General features: G+C 31.0%; 1 protein-coding gene across 1 annotated transcript; it reads left to right on the forward strand.

Annotated features, from left to right (window-relative positions):
• Positions 1-152: 152 nt before the first annotated feature.
• On the forward strand, positions 153-6,674 carry LOC142617433 (serine carboxypeptidase-like 40). Its single transcript, XM_075790305.1, has 7 exons — positions 153-620; positions 2,331-2,438; positions 2,694-2,968; positions 4,350-4,610; positions 5,096-5,307; positions 5,977-6,082; positions 6,249-6,674. The coding sequence occupies exons 1-7, from the start codon at positions 230-232 to the stop codon at positions 6,402-6,404; spliced, it is 1,509 nt and encodes a 502-aa protein (XP_075646420.1). The 5' UTR covers positions 153-229; the 3' UTR covers positions 6,405-6,674.
• Positions 6,675-13,289: the final 6,615 nt, after the last annotated feature.

The raw sequence follows: 13,289 nt of genomic DNA on the forward strand, positions 1-13,289 counted from the left end.
GGAAGAAGATCTCTCTGCATTTTTAACCTTTCATGCTAGTTGAAACGTACCCGTCTAAATTAAACAATCTATCTTTCTTCGACTCTACTATATATATAACTAGCTTGGCTGAGAAGTTCCCATAAAAAAAAAACTAGCTTGGGATCCAATATTCAAACCTACTACCTTTTCTCCTTCCATTGTTTTCGTTCTCCCTTTGTTAGTTTCTGGCGAAAGAAAGAAACACACAATGGGAAGTAAAACCTTTTGTTGGGTTCTATTCTTTTTCAGTGTTTCATGCCTTTTGGCTCAAACTCATGGAAGCGTTGGTAAGGAAGGAAAGGCTCTAGGTTTTCTTTTCAAGCCAAAGTTGAAGGAAAGTTTGGGTGTGGACACTGGTCCTTTCGAGGTAAGTACTGTTGTCGATGAAGCCGATAAGGTCGATAATCATGTTCATCCTCATGAAGTGGGTTTGAAGGAGAAAGATAGGATTGTGAGATTGCCTGGACAACCCCAAGTGAAATTCTCTCAATATGGTGGCTATGTTACAGTGAATAAATTAGCTGGTCGTGCACTATATTATTATTTTACTGAAGCTGAGAATTCTAAGGATTTGCCTCTTCTTCTTTGGCTCAATGGAGGTAAACTTTCATCTATTCTATCAATCTCTCCAAACTGATCATAATTGTCACTAACTAGCACAAATAATGTAGGTTGTTTGTATAATGCAGAGAGTCTTCTTGTCCTTTTGGGATTTTTTCTTTGATTATTTGGCTATGGTTTTGGACTTTTTCTCATTTCTTTTCTTTTTTGTTTCCTTTAGAGGGAGACAGCCAGAGATGGTTTGGATAGGAATGCATGAAAATATCCCATAAAAAAGTCATAAGAACCTGAACTAGAATTCTTGAAATATTCATCATTAGTTATGTGGTGGTTACACCCCTCTTTCTCTGGGACTCTTTCTCTCTCTCTCTGAAGTGAGGCCATACCTTTGCATGATAATACCTATAATAGGTTGTCATTATTATAAGAACATTTTCAACAATATTATATGTTACTGTACAAAACTGTGAATGATTACTCTTCAATGAAAAAAATGTGAATGATTAGTGGCTTCTTTGCCTGTTTATAATTATAGTATTAATACTATGAAGATGAGAAGTTGTAATTTAGGTGTATAATTATAATATTAATAATATTTTTTTTTTCCAAAATTTTGATTTAAAAAAAAATTCCACCTAAAAAATTGCCTATATATATTATTGTTAATATAAATTCCTATAATTGTCACACTCTTATATATTGAAAGACATTTCAATCGCTCTTGCTCTATTATTAGTTAAAAAAGATTCTAAAAAAAAGTATTATTGTTTTTAAATACATAAATTATATATATATATATATATATATATATATATATATATATATATATATATATATATATATATATATTGCTCAGGTGGCATCTGTGCCACTGCCTTTTGTGGAAGCTCTGCAAATCAAATCCCAAAACTCACTCTTCTGGAAGATTTCTCGGCGAGAGTACTGTTGTATATCCATCTTGCAAATTGTAATTTAAAATAAAGAAAATATTAAAAACTACATATGGATGTATGATTTAATAAATTAATTTATCATTCTTTTACACTAGAATAGTCAAGCTTAGCATGCATTTTAAGTTATAGTATCATCACCTCTTTAAATTCAGATATGATTTATTTTTTTAACAAGGTTATTGCGGCTATTGCCCATTTGCTAGCTCTTCCTCATTTTAAAAAAGTATGGCTACCCAATAAACTTTTACTTTCAACTATTGTTAATTGCTCCTAAAGCAAGCTATTATCATATAAAAAGAGGATTTGTCATTGGGATTATTAAGGGTCTGTTTGGTAGGCAAGTTCAAACTCATATTTTAAACAATATTACACATATTTTCACAAATTTTTTCACTCACAGATATTTCGAAAAACTACAAACAACATTACTCAAACTCTTCTACCAAACAGGCCCTAATTTATTAGTGTTTTAAATATATTCAATGAATTTAAATAGACATGTAAAAACCAAATACTAGAGTATAAGTTTATTGTACAACAGTAATCCCTAGTTTTTGTAATCCTAAAACTTTGAGATTTATAAATGTATTAATATATTTGACAATAAGATATAATTATATCAAATTAATAACATGTTATCTGCATCTACTTTCCAAAAAAAGAAAATTTATCTACATCTATACTCTATAGCATGTGAAACCTTGTTATTATTATGTTTTGGTTCAAAATAAAAAGAAGAAGAAGTTAATTCCATGTTTTAATATGGTGATTAAACCTTGCTTAATTTCTCCGCAGGCCCAGGTTGTTCATCTCTTGCTTATGGAGCAATGCAAGAGCTCGGACCATTTCGTGTACGCAGTGATGGCAAAACACTTTTTACAAATAAATTTGCATGGAATAAAGGTATAGTTATCTTATAACAATATTACCTTTTTTTTTTTTTATAGAGTGTCAATCTATGACGTCCACTTTTGTGATTTTTGTTCTTTTATCATCAAACCAATACACCATTCACTTGTTGGTGTAGAGGAAGATTGAATGTCAAATATTTTATTCAACTATATTACTATTATTATGCCCTAGCAAGAAGTTAGAATTTTAATTTTCATTCTTTGGTCAAATCTGAAAGCTCAATTTTTTTTGAAATTTTATTTTCAGCTGCAAATGTTTTATTTCTTGAGTCTCCTGCTGGGGTAGGATTTTCATACTCCAATAAAACATCGGATTATAATACGAGTGGAGATAGTAGAACTGCTATAGACAATTATTGGTTTGTGATTAACTGGCTAGAAAGATTTCCAGAATACAAGAACAGAGAATTTTATATTTCTGGAGAAAGTTATGCTGGACATTATGTTCCTCAACTTGCTCATACCATTCTTCAACATAATAAAAAGGCTAACAAGACCCTTATCAACCTCAAAGGAATCATTGTAAGTCTCTCTCTCTCCCCCAAAAATATATGATTGTGCTTTACAACGAGGATGATTGAATCTTAGAAGTTAAACAATGTTTCTTTGCCTTTTGTTTTTTTCTCCTATAATTTTCATGATGGTGAAGAAAAATGGTGATAACAGTGGGTCCAACTCAATGAACTTCCACTTTGAATGAACTAAGAAATCCATGATCACCAAAGAAAGAAAGGTCAACAGTGAAAAACATGCAAAGCACAATTTCATTTTTTGTGCTACAATGGGAAAAGAAAAACATGACTTAAAACAATAATCTATATAAAAATAACATACTTTTTTCTAAGTGATCATATATGGCTCACAAAAGTTTGATTTGATTTACATGGTGTAATGATATTCAGGACTACAATAATTTAATCAACCATTAGATAAAAATAAAAAATTAAGTGTCACAAATTCAAAGGTATACATACAAATTTATTATAATTGAATAGAATTTTATTATCTATATTTAGAAGCAGTACTAATACCTCACAAGTACAAAAACATTTAAAAGTGTATGGACTGGTCCAATGGCCCAGAATAATTGATTGTTTCCCAACTTTCGTGTTAGCTCCATAGATTGTCATGATTTCGGCCATCATTATTGGGTCACAAATTAGGAATTTATAATATGAATTGGACCACACTATGGACCATCTGGGCCACCTTAGGCGCATTACCCACTTTGGGTACTGTTAAATTTGTTAGCTGTTTATCACGATTAAATGCTTGTTTGGTTATTGTTATTATTTTATTGAAATCATTTGTTTATGTATATATTTTTAAGACCTTATTTTTCTTACAAGTACAATTTTTTTTTTATTTTTTTTTTCCTAAGTACAATTTTATCAATAAAAGTAAGCTGTAGACTCTCAAAAAAAAAAAAAAAATAGAAGTAAGCTGTAGGAAACAATATTTTAAATAGTAAAATTTGAACTATTAATTCATGATGATGATCATGTTTTCCTGGGAAGGGTTGTGGTGCAAATTAGGTTCAAAATATTAACTAAAGTAAGAAGGGAAGGAGAAAAAAAAAAAGTAATCCCCTTTGAGCTATTGTTATACAAGTAGGCACCAAATTTCTACAATTATAAATTTTGTTACAAAAATGTTTAAGTATTCTTTTATCGTTTTTTTTAATAAAAAAAAATCTTAATAATTTAGTAAATTTATAAATAAATACTATGAAATGGAGAGGTTGAGTTAGTCATGCATATGGATTAAAGATTAAAAAAAAATGTAAAAACAAAAATAGCATCTCAGTCTTGCTCTCATTCCCTTTATATTCTATAGTTCACAATAGACTGTGTTATTTCAATGTTTATGCATCTCATTGATTTCTTGTTCATTATATATGCAGATTGGAAATGCAGCGATTAATGATGAAACTGACGAAAAGGGAAGGTATGATTACCTTGCCACCCACGTTATCATTTCCGACGAAGCTAACAACAAAATACAAAAGTATTGTGATTTCTCACCCAATGCAACCAAATCGTCTAATCAGTGCCATGAAGGCTATAATTTAGCCTCAACATCTAGTGACCCTATTGATATCTATAACATTTATGGTCCCTTGTGCCACAATACCAATCTCACAGTTCTTCCCAAGAAAGCCTCTGTAAGTGTTTTTTTTTTTTTTTTGGATAAAGAAATTTTCTGTTGATTGTTGGGGACTGTAATGTATTGCGTTTAAGAGGGCCTAACTTATTATATGTCCATATACTCCGCTACAGAATAAGTGAGATAACCCTAATCTTAGTTGTAGATTGTGGTACAAGTATATGGGTCTATAATAAATTTGGATCTCTTAGACCATAATATCTTTAACACGTTCTTGTAAGTTTTGTAATTTTTATTTCCTTTAGAAAGCGCATGATTTCTAAGATCCATTAGAACTTCAATTTTTAACAAACACTATGCTTTTAGCTTAATTAGTAGTTTAGGAAAATAATTTTCTTCAACCACTGTTCATGTTGCATGAATCTTAGAAGTTGGAAGTTAAATTTTTAAAAAGAGGGGCTCATTTATATAATGAAATTATATGAATGTTAATTTGCTTTTAATAATTTGAAATAAATTGTTTTATTGTCTTTTTGCGTGCAGATATTGGATTTCGATCCATGTAGTGATGACTACGTGTATGCTTATCTGAATCGGCCTGATGTTCAAGAAGCCATGCATGCCAATGTTACTAAACTCACACATGACTGGGAACCATGCAGTGATATCATTGAAAAATGGAAGGATAGCCCATCAACCATCATTCCCCTTTTGAGAGAATTCATGGCCAATGGCATTCGAGTGTGGGTTTTCAGGTAAGAGTATCATCTTTGGCATGGTTAATGACTTAAGGGAATGAAAAAAAAAAAAATTTAACACCAACGCTCTAAAGACATTGGTTTGGGAAATATTTTTAAAAATATTTAATGGGTAAAGAAAAAAGTTACTAATTTTTGATAGGTTTTCATATTTTCTATAAAAGTGATATCAATTTTTTTTTATAAAAAATGATTCATTAACAAATGCACTAAGGGTACCCGTTAATTGAATCCTTAAATTATTATCATTTTTAATTTGTTTATGGATAATTACATGGTTCATGGTTGCTTGGATAACAAAGTTCTCTACCTACTTGATAACCCCACTACTTAGGATTTAAAGGAAATAAAAAGGTTATGTACCACATAATACTAGAAGCAATCAAATCCTACTGAATCCATTTAATTACTAGATAAGCATCACCATGATTGGTGTAATAAAATAATAAAGGACTTTTGATTTGAAATATTATCCTTAATTCTAACTGGCATTCTTCAGTGCTTACCCCACCCTAATAGAAAAGGAGGTTATTTATGATTTAACCTACTTCACCTAAAGGTCAAAAGAAGAATTGTGGATCATAACTTCACATCACGATCCTATCAATATATGATAGTTAAAATTTTTTTCAAATTTGAAATGAGTCTTTGTTTGGTGAAATGCAGCGGTGATACTGATGGAAGGGTTCCTGTTACTTCGACAAAGTACTCTTTAAATAAAATGAGGCTTCCTATAGAGACTGCATGGTATCCGTGGTTCATCAACAGAGAGGTAACTTTATTTTTCCTAGAGTACTTTCTAATTAAGTTGTGACTCAAGGCTTATTGTTTTGCCTATCATTTTTATCTCGGATAATTTCACACGTCTTTTTTACTTTTAAAAGAATTACCATATATGTACTTTTTTTTTTTAAAAAATTTCGTTGTTGGTGTTATAGGTTGGTGGGTATACACAAAAGTATAAGGGAGACCTAACATTTGCAACTGTAAGAGGGGCAGGGCATCAAGTGCCAAGCTACCAGCCATTGAGAGCACTTTCTTTGATCAGTCACTTCCTTAGTGGCAAACCTCTTCCTTATTCTAGGTCATACTAGTTTCTTTTAGTCTCTTAGTTGGCCATATCATTGACCTGTTATAGGGCTCAGCTTTGCAATTCTAGTGCCAACTAACTTTTTATCTGATTGTTTTCAATCACAATGAGTAAAATAGCAAGTTGCCATTCTGGTTCAGAGCAAAGCACAATCCTCTTTTAATTTTGATTTTTTTTTTTACTCAACAAATCCAATCATGTTGAGTTCAATTAATAACACTTTCCATACAACAATGAAATTGGGATTGTAAGTGTGGATTCAAAAGGCAGTGGATGCACCTATTATGATTTATTTATCAATATGTTGCTTACATTAAAAAGCATGGGACAATCAACATGTCTATTTCCCTTTACTAAAACAAATTTCATTGTAATAACTACTTGTTAATCTTAATTTACCATTATATGGTACTTTTCAAGTTCAGCACAGAAGGAGAAATCAAATGATGATTAAGTTGAGCAATTATATATTATGGAGTTACAAGTTATCAATCGATGAAAAGAATAAATTGAATGTACTTTACATGCTACACCTCCTAGAAATATATAAATGCTCACAATTTTAAGTTATTGTGGTACAAAATTCTCATTTTAGATGGGTATTATTCATCCATTAACAAGTTCGGAATACTCATCCCATTTTATTCTGTTTTTGGTCACTTAGTTAAAGATACTATGTCTTATGTAAGCTCTCTTAGGAGTTTTAGTTTCCCTCATACCTATAGGCAAGGTAATTATGTTACTGATGCCTTGATAAAGAGAGCTAGGTTTTATTTTTATTTTTCTCTGTTTGGATGGAGTCTGTTCTCCTAAACATCAATACTCTTGTTTCGGCTGATAAGCTATTTTTCTAAGTTATAAAATCTTTGGAGGGATTCTCAAAATAATGTAATGTGTGCATATTTAGAAGTCTATCAAACCTCTTCCCCTTCACCATCTTAAGGATGAGGAAAATTTCAAATTGATTTTTTTTTTTTTTTTTTTGCTGAATAACATGAATTTATATACAAGACAGGAATAGAAAAGATGGAAGCAGGCCCATAGTCTTCACAAAATGCAGCCCATTTAACTTAGTTTTGGGCCAAAAAATCAGTTGGATCTTCAGAATATTTGCAATGGACCATTGGGGATTAGCCTCGCGGAGTCCATAATTGCTGAGATTAGGCCATTACTACTACTTTTATCTTTTTGCATTTTAGATATACATTACTTTTTTTTTTCTTCTTTTCTTTGTCTCAAGTCTCAACTATTCATTGGGAAAGAGGCTAATATAACTAAGGGAAAATTATACTTTTACATTGATTTTTCACCCAAATTATTGTGTCCTCCCAAATTTTGAAAATGCACGAGTAACTCTCTAATTTGAGATTTTTTTTGTTATAACATACCTTTTGCCGTTTATTTTAGAGGTTAACTTTGACAGAGAAGTTATGCATGTGACCTTCGGTGCTACTTTTAGCTAGTGTCTAGCTCATAAAAAAATGACTAAATTGTTCTTCGATTTAATTCTCTCTCATAATCAAAAAAAAAATCTCTCTAGTCTCTCCCTCTTGTTGGAGATTAAAGTTTAAGGTTTAACCCAAGAAGGGTAAAATTTGGCTGGGGTTAATCTTTCACCTCCATAGTTTAATTACTTGCTACAAACTATAGCCTAGTTTAATTAATAAAATTTTACTTGCACTTGGCAAATCTTCTAAATTGGCAAACCTTTTTTTATTATTTTTTTTTTCTGGTCAAAGAATCTTCGGACTTTTTATATGGACTTACGCAATCGTGTGATTTGTGTACCGGCCATTTGGCCCAATATTATGAACCCACGTTTGGCCCAAATTTGTACCTCGCCTATAAAAGCCAATAAAACTTTTTTATTTTATTTTATTTTATTATTTTTATGTTTTGAAATTTGAATATTGAAATAAAAGCCTTGCAAATAGATAATAGGATTGGATTGGACCATGTTTAGTCTCTTTATTAGGCTAACTAGCTAACATTACGTTATTGCGTAGCAAAAAAGTGGCATTACTTTAATTTTTAGGTTTTCTTTCTAAAGAAATTGTATTAACCATAAAATTTGACACTTCATATTAAATATAAGTATGATAGACTTAGGAAAAAAAAAGAAGTTGTGAGGAAGACAACACCTCTTTCTTATAATATTTATTCAATGTGAGATTTTACTCATACGTGAATTTTGAACAAAAATTGTATAAGAGATTGCGTTTATATAAGCAGACATATGAGTGTAATACAAGTAAAGTACAATAAACCTAAGATCAATTGTGCTTTATATTATAAAATGATGAGTTAACAAAGAGCTCAGCATATCAAACTAATAATGGACTAATGCCATATGAACATAAGAGGTTTGGATTATTAATTGGGGGTGGATTCGGTTTGTGGATAATAGTTTTATGGAGGTTAGGGTTCAATTTGAAAAGTTGTAGGTGGTTGTGCACGGTTAAGACTTAAGAGTTTGATATGATGGGTCAATGGCAATGAAGCTAGTGGTAACCTATGTTTTGTAAGGCCATCCACGTGCCCCATAGTTTCTGGTCAATTAATTGATTTTTCAAATTTATTTATTTATTAATAAGTAGATAATGAAAAAGGGGATGCGGTGTTCAAATTATTGATATAGAACATCACAAAAGATATCATATGACTTGCTTTTTACAAGTTTTAATTTATATTTAATTTAATTGATTAGAAATTAGGTCAATTAAAATCATATTTTCACCAAATAAAGAATGAAATCGAACTTTAAATATTAAATAAATATATTTTATTTCACTTTTAAATTCCTAAATTAATAAATCCTCAAATAGATCATCTCCATGTGAAAAACAAGATTATCCTTTTCCCACCAATGAACAAGAAAAAGACAATTAGGATGGCTTTTTTTTTTCCCACCGGCACAAATATTCTATTTTCTTCCTTTGCACTAAGAAAATTGCTTTTGGGCCAAATTGGCCGGCGAAAGAGTTAGAGAATCAGACCATAGCTCGGCCATTATTCGCATTATTTAATAGTCTCATTAATGGGCCCATGGTGACTACGCCCAACTCATGTAGGCCTCAGTTCATGATTGGTGGGCCAGGTTTAATTCTCCATTACTAATTATCAGTGATATATAGGAAACAACGAAGGGTAATATTTCAAAAAAATCTCTACAAAATGGAAAATTCAAAAGAAGATATTCAGTTTAGAATTACTTATAATAAACTGAAAAGAAAATAATGAGGAAAAAATAAAAATAAGATAAAATATATACAGAAAAATCCTCTCTCTTTTTTTGGTTCATGGGTGATAAAAAATTAATAATAAAGATGAACATTGTTAGGACATATGTGGTTCACTTGTTAAGAACATATGTCGTTTTTTTTATGTAATTGGCTAATCCTTTGACAAAATGCACTTTACTTGTAATTGGGTAGATCTAGGATATTTTTAATACTTTAAGAAATAAAATTTCAAGATCAAGTGTTAAAACCATGCAAGTCTGTCCAAGAAACAAGCTGCATCTATCAAGCTTTAAGAAGCTATTCCAACCCCGTGGCTCGACAGCTGTTCGACAACACCTCGACACCTCTATCTATCGAGGTTTAAGGAAAATAGATTTTCAAATTTGTTTTGATTCCAATCCGTGGATATGTCTTTGGGCGTTCTTTTCTCACAACCTTAGACATATAAAAAGATTATTTTAAGGGCCGTTAAAGTAAACACAAGTTGCATAAGTATTGAGCAAAGTCTGTTCAAGCAATTTGTGGCCGGAGACAAAGTTTGCCCTAGTTCATCTCTTTGTGAAGAAGTTGTTGTGTATTTGCACCATAGGGTTTTGTAACCAAATATCTTCTTGTTCTTCATTGTGAAGAGAAACTGAAGAACTTTGCAACCAACATCTTTCTCAAGTTGGTGATTGAAGTCGTGTATTAGGATTCGCGCAATTGGTTAGTCACGTACTGGGAGCCATGCATTAAAAAGGAAGAGATTGTTACTACAGAACAAGTCCAATTGGGTATTAGGGTAAGGGTTCAACTGCAGGTTGGTAGAAGGTACTGAGATTCATTTACTTGTAACCGCTTGTTGTGATCATAGTGGATTCTCGAGAGTGGTGACCTTAAAATCACCCGGTGGGGTTTTTGCCTTGGAGGTTTTTCCCGTTCGTAAAAAAATCACCGTGTCAATTTATTTTCTGCTGCACATTAGTTTATTGGTGATTTGTTTGTGCTACCACGCACTTGCATGTTAATTTGGTTAATTAATTAAACTTGGTTAATTAATCAATTAATTCATCACAAGGGGTCAATACGATTTTGGCCTATCAAACATGTTTAAGGATATATGCTCTAGACATTAGACCTGTTATGTACAATTTTCTAAAATATTTTTTCTTTCTTTTTTGGTCGAAAATGGAAGGTTTATTTAATTAAGTAAATTATTTATACATACAGAGCATTTGTAGGGTATTCCCGTGGGAATCCCAGATACATTAAGTCCTATATATAACATTGGTACACAAAATAGGGACAACTAGCATATTCTTCTGTATTTTTCTCTTGTTTATGGCCCCTTTTTCACTGGACCATCTGCACAACTATTGGCTTCACAGTAAATGTGCTTGAGGTGGACGTTCTAGTTGTGAGCCATTAAGTTCTTGCAATCAAAAACTAAAATAGCAATGTCTGGTGTAAGTACACCATTAAATGTTGGTCTAATAAGTCCTATTTGTGAATCAAAATTTTCAAAGTAACATATTTATAACCCAATTGCGATGCTAGATTAAGTCCATAATGAACAACAAAGTTCAGCTAGTTTTTTATTTTTTATTTTATATATTTTTTATACAAGATTGAATTTCCACTCTAACCTAATCTAAGTATATATGTGCGTGAAGCTCCCTCCTAGAGACTTGAACCCCAGCTCTTGCCCCTCACACCCCACAAGCACTTATACTTGTAGAGTGACCAATGCACCAAAGGTGTGCGGCGGTAGCTAGGTTATTTTTTGTGATTTCTAGATTAATAGAAAATTCTTATATTTAGTGCCCATTACTATTTCTAATGAGTAATGACTCCACCTCCCCCTCCTTTTATTGGGATTTCCTATCACTCTACCATCTGTATTTAATGTAACATATGGGTTAGTTGGAGGTTTCCAAACATCCAGTTGAAGAGTTTTTTCTGGTTTGGTTTTTATAGGATAAGCAAGATAAAAATATTCCTAAGCAAGATGAAGAACCTGGTGAAGTACTGGTAGATGGTTTTGTTTTCCTAATGAAAGAAGTAGTTGTTTCAAGCTATCAATAGGCCTAGCGCAAAAAATACATTCTAAAGGACCTTCAATGTGATAATGTAGTGGGCCTCAAGCTAAATATTAGAAGTGAATGATTTGGATCAGGATCAGGTGCAATGCTTAGGGTACTTTTTAATTACAAGACTTAAGTTTAGGTACTTTGATTTCAACAACATTCAGGAGGAGAGGATGAAAAGATCTACACTAATAATGCTATGCACAATTTTTTCACAATACTTTTCATAATTACTGCAATGATTAATTGTGAGCGGTGAAAAAAAAATAGTGACAGCTTCAAGTAAAAAATTGTGTCTATTTTTAAGTCAACCACGTCAATAATGAATTTTGAAAAATATTAAATAAAAAAGTTGTGTTTGTGGTATTTATCTAATAAAGACAAACTTTCTTAGGGTGTGTTTGGTAACTATTTTTTTCCCTTATTTTATATTTTTAAAAACAATTTTCTATTTTTGAGATTAAAAAACTTGTTTGGCAACCCAAAATGGACATAAAATAAAAACTGTTTTCAAAACTCAATTTGAAAAGGAAACTGAAAATATGTAAAATGCTTGTTTGTAGTATTTAGTTTTCAAAAGTCAATGAAAACACGCATTTGATTTAATCAATCCGTCTCATTTAATGATTTAGCATTAGAGTTCAAATCCTAGTAACAACATATTTTAGTATTTTCTATTTTTTCTTCAAAAACTGTTACCAAACATAACCTATAGTCTAGGTATTTGAATTTGAGGAACTTTAAGGTGAGATGTTGAAGAGTTTTCTCAATTTACTAATTTTTATGGGAAAATTAAGTTGACAAATGTCTTAAAACATTAGTTTATGAACTATTTTTAGAAAATTTTTATAAAAAAAGTTATTAATTCTTTTGACAGCTTTTTATATCTTCCATAAAAGTAATATTAAAACTTTCTTAAAAATAATCCATTAACACCCATTATCAGCACCCAAATTTTATTTACTTCGCTTTGCTCATATTTCCCATTCAAATAACCTAAGAAGTTGTCTTACAGATATCGTTTTTTTTTTTTTTTTGTTAAATTACATTTCCCATTGAAAGCAATGCAACTCGCCTTAAAATTTCTACTAGTGTTGAGAATTAATTATTGGCATACAGCACTAATTAACCACTTAGTCTATGTTACTCAAATATATATATATATATATATATATATATATATATATATATATTTTAAAAGAAACTTGGCAAGTTGGCATATAATTATCATGTGTGACAGCAACTTGCCACATAACAAAACTCAGTCAAAAGTCAAAACTATATATCATAGAATAAAAAAAAATTATTACAATAAATTCAAAGCTACATTTCATTGAGAATTGCAAATACAATATCTGGCAAGTGGCAACCACATTAAATTTCCTCCTACAATGCAATTTACTAACTCCAAGGAGTTTTAACCCTATTCCTTGTATCCCTATGTTTGAGAATTTTACTTCATATTCTGCTCACTCTTCATGATTTCTCAGAAACTGTAGATTTATAAGGTGGATGAGATAATTATTGCTTCCATAATTTTTTTGTTGCTTCTATTTCACTTCAAACATAGGTAAAACTTAG

This window comes from Castanea sativa, chromosome 11 (assembly GCF_040712315.1).
Source record: "Castanea sativa cultivar Marrone di Chiusa Pesio chromosome 11, ASM4071231v1".
Taxonomy (NCBI): Eukaryota; Viridiplantae; Streptophyta; class Magnoliopsida; order Fagales; family Fagaceae; genus Castanea; species Castanea sativa.

Bases quoted from the DNA above. Each gene is read 5' to 3' on its own strand.
- LOC142617433 (XM_075790305.1), top strand. From the start codon at position 230: ATGGGAAGTAAAACCTTTTGTTGGGTTCTATTCTTTTTCAGTGTTTCA. The intron at 2,439-2,693 runs GTATAGTTATCT...TTTTATTTTCAG, and splicing joins TAAATTTGCATGGAATAAAG to CTGCAAATGTTTTATTTCTT. The intron at 4,611-5,095 runs GTAAGTGTTTTT...TTTTGCGTGCAG, and splicing joins TTCTTCCCAAGAAAGCCTCT to ATATTGGATTTCGATCCATG.